The following is a 21,732-nucleotide window of genomic DNA, read 5'->3' as shown; positions in this document are numbered from 1 at the left end:
TCACACGTCGATAATCCACAGCGGATTTAGCTTCAATGGATCCGCAGCAAATCTGCGATAGTGGAGGAGTAGCAGATTTGCTTCTCACCCGCAGAAGTCAATGGGGAGCAAAATCTGCTGTGGATTTTCTGCAGTGCGAAATCTGCAGAGTATCCTGCATGTGTAAGCACACGCTAAGCAGGAATCTGATTTGCTTTTCAATAAGAGTGAATATTTATAATAACGTTGGACCTGAGCAACAATGGAAAATGTCACTAATGGGATATCAGGACTATTGCTCTGACTAGAAGAACATTATTTATGTGGAATATATTAGTATATTGATGCAATCAGCATCTCCCTGGAATGTCTTTTATGCCCCTGTGGGGCAGTCAGGCTTTGTATAGCCCTTCAGTCTATGTTCTGGACAGGGGCGTAACTAGAAATGGCTGGGCCCCATAGCAAACTTTTGATTGGGCCCCCTTCCCCCCCGACTGACCACTAAACGGTCAAGTGAAGTCATAACTACATAACTGCTAGCTCTGGTCAGGAGTGCTTGCAGTTAAAGGGAGATTTGCAAAACCCAGGAGACGAGCAGGGCCACCCGGTGCTGCAAATGATGACAGCTCAGGGGGCCCAGTGTATTGCAGGAGCAGGCCATAGGGCCCCTGGATGAGGCGGGCCCCATAGCAGCCGCTATGGCTGCTATAGTGGTAGTTACGCCCCTGGTTCTGGACTAGGAGAACCTTGTTCTGTAGGGGAAAGTTGCACTTAGAGTAGTATGCGTGGTGTCCGCCTTGTCTACCATAACATGCAATATAACATTGGAACGGTTTCTTTGTGCATTATACAGTACCAGTATGTCACACCAATGAAAGGCGATACATTTTTACCATCCTTCGGTTGTTGTGCTTTGCACTTTGGTTTGCTATGCATTTGGTTTGCTGAGGGTTTTTTCCTTAGTTTGTGTTAAAGCTACATGTGCACTTACAAATCTCAGCTTGTTCTCTTGTATTATGAGGTTCAGAGACCTTTCTGTAGCTTATACTTCTATATAATAAACCACATGTTAATCTAATAGACACCATGGTCTGCAAGTCTGGTCCACTTTTTGGAAGGGGGGGGCACAGTAACAGTCAAAGTTTCCAATCACTGATATGCTACCACCCAGGGTCCCAGTATGCAGTTTAGTATTCATGGGCCAATGCCACAGCATAACTATGTATCCTGCATAACTATCAACACAATATTGTTTGCTAAATAATAACTCACAACAGATACCAATGGCTATTCAGCACCGGTCGTCACATGAGTGACAGGTTAAGGAGAATGTTCATTAAGTACTTGTCACTTAGCCCTGAGATGATGAGTAGCCCTGCTGACAAGGTGAGGGCAAGGTCAGAGGGAGTCAGCCTGCTGCATCATAAGCTTCCTGCTGTACTCATAGGCCAGGAACAGGGCACCATTGGCTGGGAATGCACGGATCAGTGTAGGCTTCAGCCCCGAATACAAGGCCAATATCCCTGGGAGGAAAGGAAAGACATAACATGTCCATATCATATGTAATACATTCCTTAGGAGTCGAACAAATCCAATATATTTTTGGATGATTGCAACAGATTGTGCAGAAAAAAACAGTAAAAAAACAGTATCTATCTACTGAATATCTACTTCTATCATACTGCTACCTATCTAATATCTATCTGTCCGTGTCAGGACTGTGCGCTGGCGCTCCTCAGTTCAGACTCAGTAATGCTGATGTATACTTCGGCATACTGCAACAAACCCATTCACTTTCAAGGCCACTTCCCGCATGTATAGGTTTACTTAGCTGGACTCAATAGTGCCGAAGACCAAGCTACTGAGTTCTTTTAAGTAGGGGTACATGTGTGGGAGAAAGTGGCCTGAACCCAGTTATTGCACAACATGCATGATTTTGCACTGTAGCACAAGTTCTTGATATTTAGCTTGTCCTCATTTACGGACAACGCAGCCATGTTCATCATTAATGCCTATGAATTACACTCGTATAATAGTTAACATGGACGAGAGGCTTACTAGAGAAAATAATTACAACTATAAGGTGAACAGCGCCATCTACTGCCTGGAGAGGCCTATGCATTCTACACAGATAAGCCACTGATTGGAATGTTCAGGGTGTAATGCTTCACTTCCCCTGTAGTGGCGCTGCAGGCAAATAAAACTGGGCATTTTCCCCATAGATATCACCTGACAATCTAGGACCCCATTTTGGTTGTTTATTATCAAGGGCCCCTGCTAACAAATAGGGACAATCTCTATAAAATAACTACAACATGTATTGCCTTTGTGTTGGTAGCTATCAAGTCCCTTCACGCCAAGCTTGGGTTGACTGTCATGTTAAAGCAATGGCAGATCTTTTCTCTAACAGTTGCTGTTAATGGATTTCCCCCACAAAACACACTCGTCCTCCTCTATATGATGGGCTACGGCCAGTGGGTCCCTCTATGATCATAATTAGAAATGAGCGAACCTCAAGCATGCTCAAGTCCATCCAAACCCGAACTTTCGGCATTTGATTAGCGGGGGCTGCTGAAGTCGGATAAAGCTCTAAGGCTATGTGGAAAACATGGATATAGTCATTGGCTGTATCCATGTTTTCCAGACAACCTTAGAGCTTTATCCAAATTCAGCAGCCCCCGCTAATCAAATGCCGAACGATCGGGTTCGGATGGACTCGAGCATGCTTGTAATTAAGCTCCTTTCACTTCAACAGAACTGAGTTGTAAAATCCCATCCAAACTGGAAACAAGAGTGGTGCTGTCTCTGGAAGAAAGTGGCCATGGTTATCTAACACTGGATAACACCTTTCACTGGAAATGTTCTGGCATCCACCCGGCTATGTCATCATCATACCTTCGTTTTTTACAATGCTTGTGCAAGTTCCCAGGAAGCCAGCTTGTTTCCCTGTGATTGAAAGAACCTGAATCCTGGATTTGATGCAATCCACAGGGTACACAGCGAGCCACAGTGCAACCCCTCCACATCCACCGCTTATCATCAGGGCAACTGGACCTGCGAAGGAAAGGACATATCACCAAATATTATTCGGATATACAGACTGACTGCTAACTGTAAAGCTTGTTATATACATAAGATTAAAGTCAGCTTAACCCACTAAGTTTGGCTGTATTGGCTTTCAGACTTTCTGGATAGCTGAAGTCCAACATCTATGGCCAACTAAACTGAGTGATCAACCACAATCCTGTCTATGGTGCCAGACTGATGGTTTTCCTGTCAATAGCAATTGCATGGCTACCTTATGTTATATACGTCAGCAGACATCTCTATGAACCCTAATGTGTTGTGCCTATGATTATCAATAGAGAGACTATGATCTATAACTGCATACTGACACTCATGCATATGACTTAAGGGCCTAGTCCTAGTGGGGTCACCTGGCTGCAGAAACACTGGAGGTAATGACATGGGGTGTTGATCCACTATATGTAACACTGGGTAGGGACGTCATACTGTGGTGGTAAAGTACACTGTGCATAAAGTAGATTTACAGCCTGGCTATATCCATGTAACTCCCTACATACACCCTGTACTCACCAAGCTCATCCTTTGACTTTCCACCTGAAGCAAAAAATGATCTGCTCATCTCATAGCCACCAAAGAACAAGAAATATCCCGGCATTTCCCTGCAGATTGTGCTTGTCAGACCTTGATAGAAGCCCAGGGGCCCTTCACGTTGTACAATGGCTTTCACCACTGACCACACTGTACTGACACAAGGAGACACGTTACATGCAAGGCGGAAACATCCTACAAACTAGAAGCTAGATACTCACTATATGAGATAGACTGTGCATGCATTGCTCTTAACGTTTATAGCATTGTCACAGAACATGACACACTGACACCACTAAGAAAAAAAACGATTGTCGTGTATCCTCTCATTCAATGTCTAGCTGTAGGGTTAGGATTAGTCTTGTCTGACAGTCGGCTTACAAGGAATACACTGTATGACAATTACATAGTTTGTAATGATTTCTTGGCAAATAACCTCCAGTTAGGTCTGAAAGGCTCAATGACATTCGTCTGGAGTTTGAGAATTGGAAAGGAAGTCAAGGAACTGAAGATTTGCATGTACACTTACATATAACTTTATGGGCGAGTTCACACATTGCATTCACATTATAATTTTTTTTTAATTCTGAATTTAATGATTCTTTTTTCATAATTAATTTTCAAATAAAAAGATGACAAACAGCGCACAAAAGAGCGCCAACATATACAGATGACAAAATAATACAATTATAGATGAGCGAATTTACAGTAAAAAGAAGCGTATTACCTTGTTAGCTTGGCAATCTACTTATCAGCCTGCTGCCTTTGAAGTCTGTGCTGCTCCACTCCGGGTGCCTGGAAAAACTAGATCCAGTCCTGGGAAACTGGGAAAAATTTGCCAGGACTGGATGCAGTTTTTCTAGGCACCTGGAGTGGAGCAACCCACTGCCGAGCTAACAAAGCAATTTGCTTCTTTTTACTGTAAATTCGCTCATCTCTAAACACAACCAAAGGGCCCAGGCCCAATTTTAAAACTCACAACAGGGGAATCAAGTTATAATTGCACTTTCATTAACCATGTAACTTCCAACTTACTTTTGTCCGTGTGCTATCCTGCCAGACACCTGCAGCTCATGCATGGCCTGGAGCCGACATTTCACCAGCTCTGTTGGGCATAAAACCATGGCGGCAAAAACACTAGCAAATGAGCCGGCCGCTGCATTCTGGAGATCACTGCAAACAATCACAGGGAGAAGATCTGTTAATCAAAGCTTAGGACCCTATGGAGAAATGAAACTTCTGTCTCCCTCCTAACTGACTTGCTAACTTTTCAATTAAGGAAAAGGTTTTAAAGGGGTTTCCCAGGGTTCCACTTCCATGTCTGTGCCTACACAGTCTGATTCACTTTAATGCTTGTTGGGGACGGATCATGTCACTGGGATATGTGCTACGTTTTGGCTGTTGTATGCTAATGTCAGCACAGACAGTGGTGATATGGGGAGCGGGAACTGTTATTACTACAGATGAGCGAACCTGGAGCATGCTCGAGTCCATCCGAACCCGAACTTTTGATTAGCGGTGGCTGCTGAACTTGGATAAAGCCCAAAGGCTATGTGGAAAACATGGATATAGTCATTGGCTGTATCCATGTTTTCCAGACAACCTTAGAGCTTTATCCAAGTTCAGCAGCCCCAGCTAATCAAATGCCGAAAGTTCGGGTTCGGATGGACTCGAACCCGAACCCAGTTCGCTCATCTCTAGTTATTACCTTTAGAACCACAGAAGACCTCTTAAGGGTAGCTTCACACGTACCGTATCGCAGCGGATCCACAGCAGATTTGACGCTGTGTTCATTCATTTAGTCAAAAATCAGATCAAAATCTGCTGTGATACGGTACACGTGAATCTACCCTTACATAGATCACAGGTAGGAACGATGGAATTAGTTCCAGCTGAGCTCCCTCCTTTCATGGGCTCTATTGCACCTACACAGCCTGCCTCTGTGCTATGTACAATGTATTCAGACCTTTTCACTTTTTAAACATTTTTAATGTTGCAGCCTTGTGCTAAAGTAAAATTTAAAAAAAGTTTTCCCCCATCAATCAGCACCCGAAACCCCATATTGACAATGTGAAAACCGAATTTTTGAAAATGTATCAAATTTATTTAAAAAGAAAAAAAAAATGCTTGTGGCACAAAAGTTTTCAGATTTTTTGCTCTGGGACCTCACACTTTTCTTGATGTTTTTTCTGAGATCTTTTTGCACCTTGATTGGAGTCACCTGTGATAAACTCCATTGACTGGACATGATTTGGAAAGAGACAGCCCCATGTACAGAAGGTCTCACAGCTGGAGATACATCAGAGCAAAAACCAAGCTATGAGAAGGAAAGAATTGCCTGTAGAGCTCAAAGGCAGGACCAGGTGGAGAAGCAGATCTGGAGAAGGGGACAAAAACTCGAACTCTTCATAACGGTACAAACACACTGGATTTCTCGCTGCAAATTCGCTGTGAAACCCGCTGCAGATCCCTGCCCTGTGCACTCAATGGCAGACAAACTCACAGCAGGATGGACATCCCGCTGTGAGTTTGTCAGCAGCCCGCCCTGTTAACCCCGGCCGCTAGAGCCTATATATCACCTGGTCCCCGCTCTGGCTTGCTTCGGGGCTCTCGGTGTCTTCACATCCCGCTAAGCCAGTCTGCAGCGGGGCAGCGCACTGATTGGCCGAGTGGGACCTGCCGGGAACCCCCGAAGCAAGCCAGAGTGGGGACCAGGTGATGTATAGGCTTCGGCGGCCGGGGGTTAACGCGGCGGGCTGCTGACAAACACGCAGTGGGATGTCCATCCTGCTGCGAGTTTGTCTGCCATTGAGTGCACAGGGCAGGGATCCGCAGTGGGTCTCAGTGTGTTTGTACCCGTAAGATGGATGACCCACCAAACTAAGGGATTAATCCCACGCTACGTGAAACAATGGTGGCTGTGTCATTACAGTGCTGAACAGAGGCGAATATTCAAAGTTTTCCCTGCTCCCGGCATGATATTGATACATGATGCCGTGTGGGGAAAGACTCCACTACAGGGCTTCCCTGTCCGTGCAATTTGTGTTTCATGGAACGCGGGAATACGCCCTAAGTAATCAGGGGAGAAAGGGCTTAATAACAGAGGTGACCAAGAACACTGTGGTCATTCTGGCTGAGACAAAAAAAAAATTCTTTGTGCAGATTGGAGAAACTTCCAGATGGCCAGCCATTACTGCAGCCTTCACCAATCTGGGCTTTATGGGTTAAAGGGACTCACCTCCAAAACACCCAGTAAACTTATCAGTCGATTATACATCAGTGGAGTATAAAATGCTGATTCTATATCTGCAATTTTTATCTTTCTATGGTCCTCTCCATTATATTCTTGAGCTGAGTAGTCCTCTCTGTGCAGCCACATGCCCAGTCTGTAGGCTAACAGCGGGAATATACAAATGAGGAGAAAGCTACAAATTACAGATTTCAGCATCCTTTATTCTACTTACAGATTACTTTAGTTTAGGGTTTTGAGGAGGGTGGGCTGGAGGTAGAGTCCCTTTAAAGACACATGGCGGCTCATACAGTGTTTGCAAAAAGCACCAAAAGGACTTTCAGACTCGGTATACCAAGATTCTTTGGTTTGGTTAAATAAAATTGAAGTTTTTTACCTAAATTCTGAGCATCATGTCTGGAGAAAATCCGGCCCCGCTCATCACCTGCCCAATAACATCCCTATAGTGAAGCCTGGTGGGGGCAGTACTGACTAAAGCCTCTGGATACTTAGATCAATGCAATAGTTTAGTTTCTTCTATTCAATTAGCAAAATTGTTATTCATATTGATGGAAGAAAAAAATTTAAATTTTAGCACAGGGCTGCAACATAACAAAATGTAAAAAAAAGTGAAAGGGTCTGAGGACTTTCTGAATGTGCTCTATTCCCTTATATACATAGTTACTGTATCTGTATATTATGATTTGTTGAATTATTACGCTTACCTTAGCGTTTTATTTTCCTCTAAGCCCACAATCCTCCTCACAACTCTTTGACAGAAACCATAGCTCATAAAGAGCACAGAGTTTTCAGCTATATTGGCAAGAAGAGCTGGACTGGTCCCCTTGTAGAAGCCTCTGAACCCCACGTGTTTGTACGTCTTCATTGCACAGTCTATCAGGCCTCTGTACAGATTAGGGAACGTCTGCATTTTCACCTTGGCAGTGTCAAATGGCTGTCCGGTCAGAACACAGGCTGTTCCACCTGGGAATTAAAGATTAATAATAGATATCAATAACATTGCAACACAGGGCAGCAGAAAGCATACACCTTACCCCAAAGGGGAATAGTATGTCTGAGAGATCTAAATAAAAGGTTCACCCTTCACCTACAGTGGGGGAAAAAAGTATTTAGTCAGTCACCAATAGTGCAAGTTCCACCACTTAAAAAGATGAGAGCGTCTGTAATTGACACCATATGTAGACCTCAACTATGGGAGACAAAATGAGAAAACAAATCCAGAAAATCACATTGTCTGATTTTGTAAGAATTTATTTGCAAATTATGGTGGAAAATAAGTATTTGGTCAGTAACAAAATTTCATCTCAATACTTTGTTATATATCCTTTGTTGGCAATGACAGAGGTCAAACGTTTTCTGTAAGTTTTCACAAGGTTGGCACACACTGTTGTTGGTATGTTGGCCCATTCCTCCATGCAGATCTCCTCTAGAGCGGTGATGTTTTGGGGCCGTCGCTTGGCAACACGGACTTTCAACTCCCTCCAAAGGTTTTCTATAGGGTTGAGATCTGGAGACTGGCTAGGCCACTCCAGGACCTTGAAATGCTTCTTACGAAGCCACTCCTTCATTGCCCTGGCGGTGTGCTTTGGATCATTGTCATGTTGAAAGACCCAGCCACGTTTCATCTTCAATGCCCTTGCTGATGGAAGGAGGTTTGTACTCAAAATCTTACGATACATGGCCCCAATTATTCTTTCATGTACCCGGATCAGTCGTCCTGACCCCTTTGCAGGGAAACAGCCCCAAAGCATGATGTTTCCACCCCCATGCTTTACAGTAGGTATGGTGTTTGATGGATGCAACTCAGTATTCTTTTTCCTCCAAACAGGACAAGTTGTGTTTCTACCAAACAGTTCCACTTTGGTTTCATCAGACCATAGGACATTCTCCCAATACTCTTCTGGATCATCCAAACGCTCTCTAGCAAACTTCAGACGGGCCCGGACATGTGCTGGCTTAAGCAGTGGGACACGTCTGGCACTGCAGGATCTGAGTCCCTGGCGGCGTAGTGTGTTACTGATGGTAGGCTTTGTTACATTGGTCCCAGCTCTCTGCAGTTCATTCACTAGGTCCCCCCGCGTGGTTCTGGGATTTTTGCTCACCGTTCTTGTGATCATTTTGACCCCAAGGGGTGAGATGTTGGGTGGAGCTCCAGATCGAGGGAGATTATCAGTGGTCTTGTATGTCTTCCATTTTCTAATTATTGCTCCCACAGTTGATTTCTTCACTCCAAGCTGGTTGCCTATTGCAGATTCAGTCTTCCCAGCCTGGTGCAGGGCTACAATTTTGTTTCTGGTGTCCTTTGACAGCTCTTGGTCTTAACCATAGTGGAGTTTGGAGTCTGACTGTTTGAGGGTGTGCACAGGTGTCTTTTTATACTGATAACAAGTTTAAACAGGTGCCATTACTACAGGTAATGAGTGGACGAAAGAGGAGACTCTTAAAGAAGAAGTTACAGGTCTGTGAGAGCCAGAAATCTTGATTGTTTGTAGGTGACCAAATACTTATTTTCCACCATAATTTGCAAAGAAATTCTTACAAAATCAGACAATGTGATTTTCGGGATTTGTTTTCTCATTTTGTCTCCCATAGTTGAGGTCTACCTATGATGTAAATTACAGACGCCTCTCATCTTTTTAAGTGGGAGAACTTGCACTATTGGTGACTGACTAAATACTTTTTTACCCACTGTATATAATCCATATAAATATATCAAATACGTGCTTAAAAAATCCCCAAATCTTGGTCTGTGATCTGAACCACTCGCTTTAGTATCAGTAATGACAATAGACAGGTGGAGGATGTCATATTCTATGTACTGCATAAGAATGTTATTAAACAGTTATTGTCTGTAGGCTCACCAGGGCCAAAATATAAGGCCAAGCCAAGAACTACAGCATCCCACTATAGGGGCAGGTCCCTGTACCACACTGGCTGCATGAAGTGCAGGAAGGGTCACTTGAATGGGAGACAGAGGTGGGGCATGATATTATGTTGGGGCAGAAGAGGGGCTCTATTACTATGCATGTTATGTGTGTGGTGGTGGGGGGGGAAAGGGCTATTACTATGTGTGGGGCACAAGAGGGGCTTATTATGATGCAAGGGGCACAGGAGGGGCCAAATTACTATGTGGGGACCACAAGAGGAGACTATTACTATGTAGGGACACCCATTACTTTATAGGGGCACAAGAGGGTGTGGGAGTGCAAATTGGGGCCTAATACTGCAATTCACTTGGGGGCCCACTAGAGTGATACCCAAGTGATGTGCAGCTGCACAACAAGATCAGATGTGGGCAGCTAAGCCCCAGGGGTGACCACCGAATTACCTACATTAAGATCTGCCACTGGTGGGTGGGGGAAGGGGCCTCTTACTGTGCAGGGGCAAATATTTGTGGGACACAAGAGGGGCCTATTACTATGTGAAAGGGTATAAGAGGGGACTATGACTATGTGGTGGCACAAAAAAAGTGGTTAACCAATGTGTGAGGTGGCCTAATTGAGCCACAATTACTCTTTGGTGTACTATGGATTAGGAGTTTGTATAGTGGTAAGTTTGGTGCTGGACAATGCGAGTTACTGAATGGAACTGTACTGTAATGACGTATAGGATGTTCTAGTGTGGAACTGTTATCTACTATTAAATTGTCACAAACATTGGTTTGTGTATAGTGTTTTTTTTTATCCATTGACAGTATATGGAGGTGTCATCCAGTCACTATGTGGTTATAATGGCCATGGTGCATTGTGCTGGTGTTTTTTAATGACAGTATATTATTCAATCATTATGTGGTGGTAATATGTGGGTATTGTACAGCTGTATTAAGTGTCCCTTATATAGTAGTATTATTGGTAGTAACAGGCCTGGTATACTGGGTTTTGTTTAGTGACATTATGGTGATAATATCAGTCCCTTGTAGTGGTATATGGTCATTTGTTAACAGTATGACTATTACCCTCACAGGTGCTTTTGCAGTAAAATATAATACCTGGCTTTAGCCTTGGCGTATGTTCCCCTTTCTCTGTTGATTCAATGGCTACACCTCTGCATTAACGCCAATGAGACTGAGTTGGGGGGGGGGGGATGGGTTTCAATCTTGGATGTCGTACTTATAACCTTGTATTCTGCAGACTTACCTGCTGCTCCAGCTGTAAGATCTATAGCTGCCTGGATGGCGGGATCAGGAGCCATGTTGTGGTTGGCCTGATTTTATCTAGAAACAAAATAAAGTGAGGTTCAACATCCTATATAGATAAAAGAAAGACAAACAAGTACTGTAAGTAAATGTCTCATACTGAAATATTTGTTTTCACTGCAGAATAATTCTAGTGAATGGGATTATTAATATGAAAATGGGGGCCCCATCTGGTGGTTATTCCCACTACAACAATTCCCATTCCAGAATAGAAGGATTTGGTGATTGATCTACCTGCACCTCACTTACCCATTGCAGCAACATGAGAAAATATTACTTTACTGAAAGAGTGGTAGATACTTGGAGTAAACTTCCAGCAGAAGTGGCTGGTAAATCTACAGTAAGTGATGTAAACCTGCCTGGGATAAATATATATCTATCCTTGGTAAGGAAACAGAAAAAAGAAGCATAAAAAGACATCAATTCTTGTATCAATGTCATGGTCAAACACGTTTCTTGGTCTTCACACCATAGTACATGACTGCTGACTGTGCTATATTAGAAAGCCCCAAGGTCGTTCCACAAAGTAGCTGTCAGAGAGTAAACTGATATACAGCTTAGTGTTCACAGCAAGACTATACAGTAATCGGCGAGGAGTATTGCATCATAACGTGGTCAACTTTTGTAAGAAAGTTTTCTTCTTTTTTAACAGGGTGTTTGCGGGTATGTTCACACTACGTATATTTCAGTCAGTATTGCAACCAAAACCAGGAGTGGATTAAAAACACAGAAAGTATCTGTTCACACAATGTTGAAATTGAGTGGATGGCCGCCATTTAATGGCAAATATTTGCTGTTATTTTAAAACAACGGCTGCCGTATTGAAATAATGGCCGTTATTTACTGTTATATGGCGGCCATCCACTCAATTTCACCATTGTGTGAACAGAGCCTTTCTGTGTTTTTAATCCACTCCTGGTTTTGGTTGCAATATGAGGACCAAATACTGACTGAAATATACGTAGTGTGAACCCAGCCTTAGGCTGGGTTCACACTACGTATATTTCAGTCAGTATATTTCAGGCAGTATTGCAACCAAAACCAGGAGTGGATTAAAACCACAGAAAGGATCTGTTCACACAATGTTGAAATTGAGTGGATGGCCGCCATATAACGGTAAATAACGGCCATTATTTCAATATAACAGCCGTTCTAAAATAACAGCAAATATTTGCCATTAAATGGCGGCCATCCACTCAATTTCAACATTGTGTGATCAGAGCCTTTCTGTGTTTTTAATCCACTCCTGGTTTTGGTTGCAATATGAGGACCACAATACTGACTGAAATATACTGACTGAAATATACATATACTGACTGAAATATACATATACTGACTGAAATATACGTAGTGTGAACGCAGCCTTAGTAACGATGTAAACTAGGTCTAAGCTGATACATTATGGGAAATTAAACATACTTCGAATGTACAAGCATTTCAGAACGCGTACTGCTTGATAGATACTGATCTTGATATTGATCTTATGGCATTTCTAAGATGGTCAAGCATGCTCAGTTCAACTGCATTTTATGCTGCGTTTACATGGAACGATTTGAATTTGCACGATAACGATCGAATTCGAACGATAATCGTACGTGTAAACACAGCGAACGATCAAACGACGAACGAGAAATCGTTTATTTTGATCTTACAACATGTTCTTAAATCGTCGTTCGCAAAAAATTCGCAGATCTTTCAGTGTAAACAGTCGTTCACTGATTTAACCTGTGTGTGAGATAGGCAAAACTATTTTTCCGTACGATATTGATTTGGGTGATGATATTTCTGCTACGTACTTGTTGTATTGTAATGTGCTATGTTAGGCTACACCAGGGTGGCACTTTGACAGGAACATTATTAACATTACTGTCTGCACTTTATTACAAAGAACCATTTCTCAGTAGCAGGTTCTGTAGGATCTGTACATTGAGTGGGGCCAGCTCCAGGGGGCAGCAATTATTCTTGTCCTCCATGTCATTACCTACACAATTTTTCTTTAAACTGGTGGTTTTTGCATTTTTCTATAATTGTATGTTTATATGCATTCCTCATAACAGCATGCTACTTTTTTTCTTTTGGCATTTATGGTATTTTTTTAGCTATGCTAGGACAGTAGCATCTGGAAACTTTCCTCAGTCAGTCACATGACTGTGATACCATCATCATCTTTTTTTAAGAAAGTCCCGACAGTCAGAACCAAATGTTTTAGCAATATTGGTAACAAATTTTGCATGAAGCAGATTTGCTGTATTTCTACGTATCTGCTCTGTTTAGGTGTATATAGTTGTTTGGTGGCAAACACATGGATTTCAGCCAGCTCCTATCAAATGAATGAAAGAGTGGCAGAAAAGTCTGCAACAAATCTTCCCTGCGTTAATTCATCCATATACTGGTAACATTCAGGCTCTGTGCACAGCACAATCTGACCTTCTATGTGGAGTTATATGTCAGAATAACAAATACCTGATGAGTGACTGCACCATATGTATCCCACAGTATATGCGTCCAGTAAATTACATTGCCTGCAACCACATGAAAGTCCAGGTAAATGTTGTTGCTGCAGCTGTCATACAGTATGTCATACTGTATATGAGCAGCTTCCCCCCGGTGGCCAATTCCTCTCTATCTCCCAGTAGCCATCCAGGGCAGTGGTAGTGCTGTTAGCCACACATGCAGCATTATACTGCTTACAGAATAGACTATAAAGTCCTATTCTGCATTATACTGTATACAGAATATATTACAGAGCCATATGCAGCATTATACTGTATACAGTATAGACTATAGGGCCACATTGTACATTATACTGTATACAGAATATACTACAGAGCCATATGCAGCATTATACTGTATACAGTATAGACTATAGGGCCACATTGTACATTATACTGTATACAGAATATACTACAGAGCCATATGCAGCACTATACTGTATACTGTATAGACTATAGGGCCACATTGTACATTATACTGTATACAGAATATACTACAGAGCCATATGCAGCATTATACAGTATAGACTATAGGGCCACATTGTACATTATACTGTATACAGAATAGATTATAGGGCCAAATGCTGCATTCTACTGTATACAGAACAGACTATAGAGCCACATTGTGCATTCTACTGTATACAGAATAGACTATAGAGCCACATTGTACATTATACTGTATACATAATAGACTATAGAGCCACATTGTGCATTATACTGTATACAGAATAGACTATAGAGCCACATTGTGCATTCTACTGTATACAGAACAGACTATAGAGCCACATTGTGCATTCTACTGTATACAGAACAGACTATAGAGCCACATTGTGCATTATACTGTATACAGAATAGACTATAGAGCCACATTGTGCATTATACTGTATACAGAATAGAATATAGAGCCACATTGTGCATTATACTGTATACATAATAGTCTATAGGGCCACATTGTGCATTATACTGTATACATAATAGACTATAGAGCCACATTGTACATTATACTGTATACATAATAGACTATAGAGCCACATTGTGCATTATACTGTATACAGAATAGACTATAGAGCCACATTGTGCATTATACTGTATACAGAACAGACTATAGAGCCACATTGTACATTATACTGTATACATAATAGACTATAGAGCCACATTGTGCATTATACTGTATACAGAATAGACTATAGAGCCACATTGTACATTATACTGTATACAGAATAGACTATAGAGCCACATTGTGCATTATACTGTATACAGAATAGACTATAGAGCCACATTGTGCATTATACACAGTGGAATATAGAGCCACATTCTGCATTATACATAGAAGAATAAACCACACAGTCACATTTAATACTAGTGTGCAGTTACATAACAAGAAGATAAGTCAATCTATGAATGAGAAGACGAGGTGTAAGACTATACGGTGGCCTGCAGGTCTCTCCTGCCATCCTAGCAGCGGGCAGGGTGGTATATAAGCACATACTATCACAGCTGCCATAGAGAATAGCTGGGCAGCAGCGGGCAGGGTGGTATATAAGCACATACTATCACAGCTGCCATACAGAATAGATGGGCAGCAGTGGGCAGGGTGGTATATAAGCACATACTATCACAGCTTCCATACAGAATAGCTGGGCAGCAGCGGGCAGGGTGGTATATAAGCACATACTATCACAGCTTCCATACAGAATAGCTGGGCAGCAGCAGGCAGGGTGGTATATAAGCACATACTATCACAGCTGCCATACAGAATAGATGGGCAGCAGTGGGCAGGGTGGTATATAAGCACATACTATCACAGCTGCCATACAGAATAGCTGGGCAGCAGCGGGCACGGTGGTATATAAGCACATACTATCACAGCTTCCATACAGAATAGATGGGCAGCAGCGGGCAGGGTGGTATATAAGCACATACTATCACAGCTGCCATAGAGAATAGCTGGGCAGCAGCGGGCACGGTGGTATATAAGCACATACTATCACAGCTGCCATAGAGAATAGCTGGGCAGCAGCGGGCACGGTGGTATATAAGCACATACTATCACAGCTTCCATACAGAATAGATGGGCAGCAGCGGGCAGGGTGGTATATAAGCACACACTATCACAGCTGCCATACAGAATAGATGGGCAGCAGCGGGCAGGGTGGTATATAAGCACATACTATCACAGCTGCCATACAGAATAGATGGGCAGCAGCGGGCACGGTGGTATATAAGCACATACTATCACAGCTGCCATAGAGAATAGATGGGCAGCAGCGGGCACGGTGGTATATAAGCACATACTATCACAGCTGCCATAGAGAATAGCTGGGCAGCAGCGGGCAGGGTGGTATATAAGCACATACTATCACAGCTTCCATACAGAATAGCTGGGCAGCAGCAGGCAGGGTGGTATATAAGCACATACTATCACAGCTGCCATACAGAATAGCTGGGCAGCAGCGGGCACGGTGGTATATAAGCACATACTATCACAGCTTCCATACAGAATAGATGGGCAGCAGCGGGCAGGGTGGTATATAAGCACATACTATCACAGCTGCCATAGAGAATAGCTGGGCAGCAGCGGGCACGGTGGTATATAAGCACATACTATCACAGCTGCCATAGAGAATAGCTGGGCAGCAGCGGGCACGGTGGTATATAAGCACATACTATCACAGCTTCCATACAGAATAGATGGGCAGCAGCGGGCAGGGTGGTATATAAGCACACACTATCACAGCTGCCATACAGAATAGATGGGCAGCAGCGGGCAGGGTGGTATATAAGCACATACTATCACAGCTGCCATACAGAATAGATGGGCAGCAGCGGGCACGGTGGTATATAAGCACATACTATCACAGCTGCCATAGAGAATAGATGGGCAGCAGCGGGCACGGTGGTATATAAGCACATACTATCACAGCTGCCATAGAGAATAGCTGGGCAGCAGCGGGCAGGGTGGTATATAAGCACATACTATCACAGCTTCCATACAGAATAGCTGGGCAGCAGCAGGCAGGGTGGTATATAAGCACATACTATCACAGCTGCCATACAGAATAGCTGGGCAGCAGCGGGCAGGGTGGTATATAAGCACATACTATCACAGCTTCCATACAGAATAGCTGGGCAGCAGCTGGCAGGGTGGTATATAAGCACATAATATCACAGCTGCCATACAGAATAGCTGGGCAGCAGCGGGCAGGGTGGTATATAAGCACACACTATCACAGCTCCCATACAGAATAGCTGGGCAGCAGCGGGCAGGGTGGTATATAAGCACATACTATCACAGCTTCCATACAGAATAGATGGGCAGCAGCGGGCAGGGTGGTATATAAGCACACACTATCACAGCTGCCATACAGAATAGATGGGCAGCAGCGGGCAGGGTGGTATATAAGCACATACTATCACAGCTGCCATACAGAATAGATGGGCAGCAGCGGGCAGGGTGGTATATAAGCACATACTATCACAGCTGCCATACAGAATAGATGGGCAGCAGCGGGCAGGGTGGTATATAAGCACATACTATCACAGCTGCCATACAGAATAGCTGGGCAGCAGCGGGCAGGGTGGTATATAAGCACACACTATCACAGCTGCCATACAGAATAGCTGGGCAGCAGCGGGCACGGTGGTATATAAGCACATACTATCATAGCTGCCATACAGAATAGATGGGCAGCAGCGGGCAGGGTGGTATATAAGCACACACTATCACAGCTGCCATACAGAATAGCTGGGCAGCAGCGGGCACGGTGGTATATAAGCACATACTATCATAGCTGCCATACAGAATAGATGGGCAGCAGCGGGCAGGGTGGTATATAAGCACATACTATCACAGCTGCCATACAGAATAGATGGGCAGCAGCGGGCAGGGTGGTATATAAGCACATACTATCACAGCTGCCATAGAGAATAGCTGGGCAGCAGCGGGCAGGGTGGTATATAAGCACATACTATCACAGCTGCCATACAGAATAGCTGGGCAGCAGCGGGCACGGTGGTATATAAGCATATACTATCACAGCTGCCATACAGAATAGCTGGGCAGCAGCGGGCACGGTGGTATATAAGCACATACTATCACAGCTGCCATACAGAATAGCTGGGCAGCAGCGGGCAGGGTGGTATATAAGCACATACTATCACAGCTGCCATAGAGAATAGATGGGCAGCAGCGGGCAGGGTGGTATATAAGCACATACTATCACAGCTGCCATACAGAATAGATGGGCAGCAGCGGGCACGGTGGTATATAAGCACATACTATCACAGCTCCCATACAGAATAGATGGGCAGCAGCGGGCACCGTACATGTGAGCCGGGAGGAGGGACAGACAGAGAGGAAGAGGCCCTGCCAGGGTTCCCTCAGCCTGACCAGGAGCGGCAGGCACAGCAGTACATGGGGGGCAGTAGGGCCGGGCAGACCCCTGGGACCTGTGCCCGGCTGGTGTGCACAGGAGCTGAGGGGCAGGCAGGCTGCTATAATCCCAGCAGGGAGGAAGTGATCGGCGATCAGCAGCTGCTGCCGCACTACCTGCTGATCACAGATCCATACAGCACTATAGTAACCCAGGGCATGTATAGGGGGGAGCTGCTGCCACTTACCAGGAGGCTGCTGAGCTGCTGCCAGGAACCGCCACTGACTCCTGCTGTCACCGGGCCCCGCCCCCCGCCGGGTCATCAGTCACCCTATAGCAGCACGTATAGCACACACTATGTGCAGGATACAGGGGCTGATATGTAACAGGCTGCAGGTGGGAGGCCTGCTATACCTTCATACAGTGTACAGGGGCTGGTCACCTACTGCATGCACTGGGCAGGGCTGCACCATCTGGGGTGTCACCTCTATACAGTGTGCACAAGGACCAGGCCTGAGGCCTATGGGAATATAGAGTTATTATTACATAGAGAAGGCTGCAGGTATCAGGTGTAAAGTCACCAGATAGATCATGCATGAGACCTGATCAGTCCTGACCTCTGTGTGTATGGAGGCTGGCATCATCATCATCATCATCATCATCATCATCATCATCATCATCATCATCATCATCATCATCATCATCATCATCATCATTATATGGATGCTGGTCAGTTTCTATGTGCACCATTGCAGGGGTGCAGGCAGCTTTTTTTCTTGCTTAAGGACAGCACAATGAATTTCTACTTGCACTATAAATAATTAACTATATACACTGACAGTATATAAGTGGTGATCATTGTATGTGTCAGGGGCATGGTAAAAAGGCTCATCAGCAAAATACGGCTGAATTTTGATAAATATGGCCTGAAATAGAGAATATAATCATTATTTTAGGCCGTATTTATCCAAATACAGCCGTATTTTGCCTTTATTGTTACGTTATGTGAACCTGGCCTTAAAAATGCTGCGATAGTTACATGTCATCAGCTTTTATGGGTCACGGTCTGGGTGCTGAGACCCCCACCAATTGCAAAATCCAATCTGATATTAGTAAAACTGTTATCAAAGCCAAATATTTTCACCAGGTTTGTATAATAAATTGAGTGACGTGTTCCTAGCATGTTCAGATATTTTGCAATATTTCATCTCCATATTCCTTTCCTGTTCCAGTTTTGGGCAACGTTCACACAACGTAAATTTTCTATTAATCACGGCCGTTGTTGCCGATTTTCAACAATGCCCGTGATTAATAGAAAATTTACGTTGCACTGCAGTCAATGGAATCCCGGCCGGAGTGTATACACATAGGGGGAGATTTATCAAACATGGTGTAAAGTGAAACTGGCTCAGTTGCCCCTAGCAACCAATCAGATTCCACCTGTCATTTTCCAAAGAGTCTGTGAGAAATGAAAGGTGGAATCTGATTGGTTGCTAGGGGCAACTGAGCCAGTTTCATTTTACACCATGTTTGATAAATTTCCCCCATAGTATACACTCTGGCCGGGATCGCAAGCGGCCGCTGCGAAAACGGACATGTCAGTTTTGTGCGGCCGCTATTCATTGAATAGTGGCTGTAAACCCTGGCGCTATGTTGACACAATGTCATTTTGCATTAAAGAACGGACACTGATTGCAATCAAGTCAATGCAATGGCGCCTGCTGTGTTCACAAATCGTTATAGTTAAAATAATGCACCTGCCACTTATTTCGGGACATTGTTCACTGAACAGTGTCCAGAAATATAGCTGTTCACACCACGTAATGTGCCGCGGCGGCCACACGTCACATTGAAGCGAATGGCTAATTGATTTCTCGGCACACTCGCCGGTACCGCAAATCAATGTTAGAAAAAGAACGTTCCTGCAGCCGATACAGAGGTATCGGCTGCAGAAACGTCCTAAATGCAGTCCGGAGGCTGGCAGTTTAACATTTAACCAGTTTAACCATTGCGTGCAGTGGTGAATTGGGATGCGGGCGCACACGGATGTGCCCCTATCCCAATTCAATAGAATTGAAGTTTATCTGTCCGGTACTGCAGTACCAACTGGGATAAACTTCACTGACACTGACCGTTCTGTGACTCGGCCGGGTCACAGAACGGCCGGTGTCATACGTTGTGTAAATGTGTGCAGAATAGCCCTAACCTTTAGTATAGGGCCCCCACATAAGTAGGGACAAGCACTAGTAAGTCATCACAGTCTTATAGATTTATAATGGGTTTGCCATGTTATTGCACAGAATAGAGCAGAATGCTACACTGGCCATCAAGGGGCATTGAAGTCCTAAAGGAAAGTACCTGTTTATTTGGTAAAATAAAATATTTTCCATTTCTGTTTTTCAACTGTGCAAAGTGAGGACAGGGGAGAGGCTGCCAGCGTGACATTGTGAACTTCTGACCATGTCACAGGATGGGACTTCAGACCCTGTATGACACAATGCTCCCAATCAGATTTATCTCTTACCAGCTTAGCAGACAATATAATCTATTCTCAATGGCCACTTAAAAACTGAAGGACAAAACATGGTTCTATGATTTCAGCCTTTTAATCATTTCTCTGTTAACTGACATAAAGGCCAAGTAGTGTTAAAGGGGTTATCCAGAGCTACAAAAACATGGCCACTTTCTTTCAGAGACAACACCACTCTTGTCTCCAGTTCAGGTGCGGTTTGCAATTAAGCTCCATTCACTTCAATGGAACTGAGCAGCAAAACCCTGCACAAGCTGGAGACAAGAGCGGTGCTGTCTCTGGAAGAAAGTGGCCATGTTTTTGTAGCGCACCACATGTTTTCTATTGCACTTGTGTATTCTTATAATATATTGCACTTTTTGTGTGTGTATGTCACAAGCAATTACTTAGTTTCACCGTTGTACAAGTCCCAATTAGTTCCCATACATGTCCTTCAACATTAAACTTCCAGACATTATTTAACCTGAAGATATTTACTTTCCTTTTTTTTTTTCTTTGGACGCTCTTTAGATTGGCCTTCTGGCCCAACGTATTTCCTTTGCAGTAATTCTTCAGGGGCCTTGTTCATCCATTTGGTACCTTCTTGTTGCACAGCTCTGATGCGGGATGGAACTAAGGAATTGCTTGTGAAATACACACACTCAAAGTGCAATATACTATGAAAAAACGCATGTGGTGCAATAAACTTGATGCAAAATTTGAATGATGTATCTTGAAAGAACAGAAGTACAATAGAAAACGCATGTGTGTGATGCATGGTCTGAACTATGTGCTAGAGTTACTGGTGTTTGATGAAAATGGTGCATTAGAGATGGCTGCGAAGGATTGTTATTTAAAGAGGGGTTTTCTTGCTTTAAAGTAGAAGTGAATAAAGACTAAGGGGGGGATTTATGAAGACCAGCATACACCAGTCTTAACTTAGGCCTGACCATGTCTCTTAGCGTAGCCGGCCGGCCAGGCATCTGGACCTGCGCCCAGCGTACCAAATCTACACTAGCTGTAGATTTGGATCATGATTCATGCAAGAGTAAATCACGATAAACGAGGTGCGGGAAGAGGCCACGCCTCCTCCCCGCCTTAACGCCCCCCCCCTTCCCCACCCATTAGCGAGCAGGGCATACCGCAGGCGTACGCCAGGAAGAAGAGGTGAATCAGCACTTTCTCCCCAGCGTACGCCTCAGGCAGGACCTTCATAAATGTCCCCCTAAGTGTTCTAAACGACTTTCCAGGCACCAGTAAGTATATATATATATATATATATATATATATATTTGTGTGTGTATTGAAAAAAAAATTCA

General features: G+C 43.8%; 1 protein-coding gene across 1 annotated transcript; it reads right to left on the bottom strand.

The window, feature by feature from the left end:
* Nucleotides 1-713: 713 nt before the first annotated feature.
* LOC138792477 (mitochondrial ornithine transporter 1-like) lies at nucleotides 714-18,313 on the bottom strand. Its single transcript, XM_069969955.1, has 7 exons — nucleotides 18,152-18,313; nucleotides 10,981-11,057; nucleotides 7,549-7,807; nucleotides 4,630-4,767; nucleotides 3,577-3,749; nucleotides 2,875-3,033; nucleotides 714-1,502 (listed from the first exon to the last, which is right to left on the bottom strand). Exons 2-7 carry the CDS (start codon nucleotides 11,033-11,035, stop codon nucleotides 1,378-1,380), a joined length of 909 nt encoding a protein of 302 aa, XP_069826056.1. The 5' UTR covers nucleotides 11,036-11,057; nucleotides 18,152-18,313; the 3' UTR covers nucleotides 714-1,377.
* Nucleotides 18,314-21,732: the final 3,419 nt, after the last annotated feature.

The sequence above is a fragment of the Dendropsophus ebraccatus genome, chromosome 5 (genome assembly GCF_027789765.1).
Source record: "Dendropsophus ebraccatus isolate aDenEbr1 chromosome 5, aDenEbr1.pat, whole genome shotgun sequence".
NCBI lineage: Eukaryota > Metazoa > Chordata > Amphibia > Anura > Hylidae > Dendropsophus > Dendropsophus ebraccatus.
This window is presented reverse-complemented; position numbering and strand designations above follow the sequence as displayed.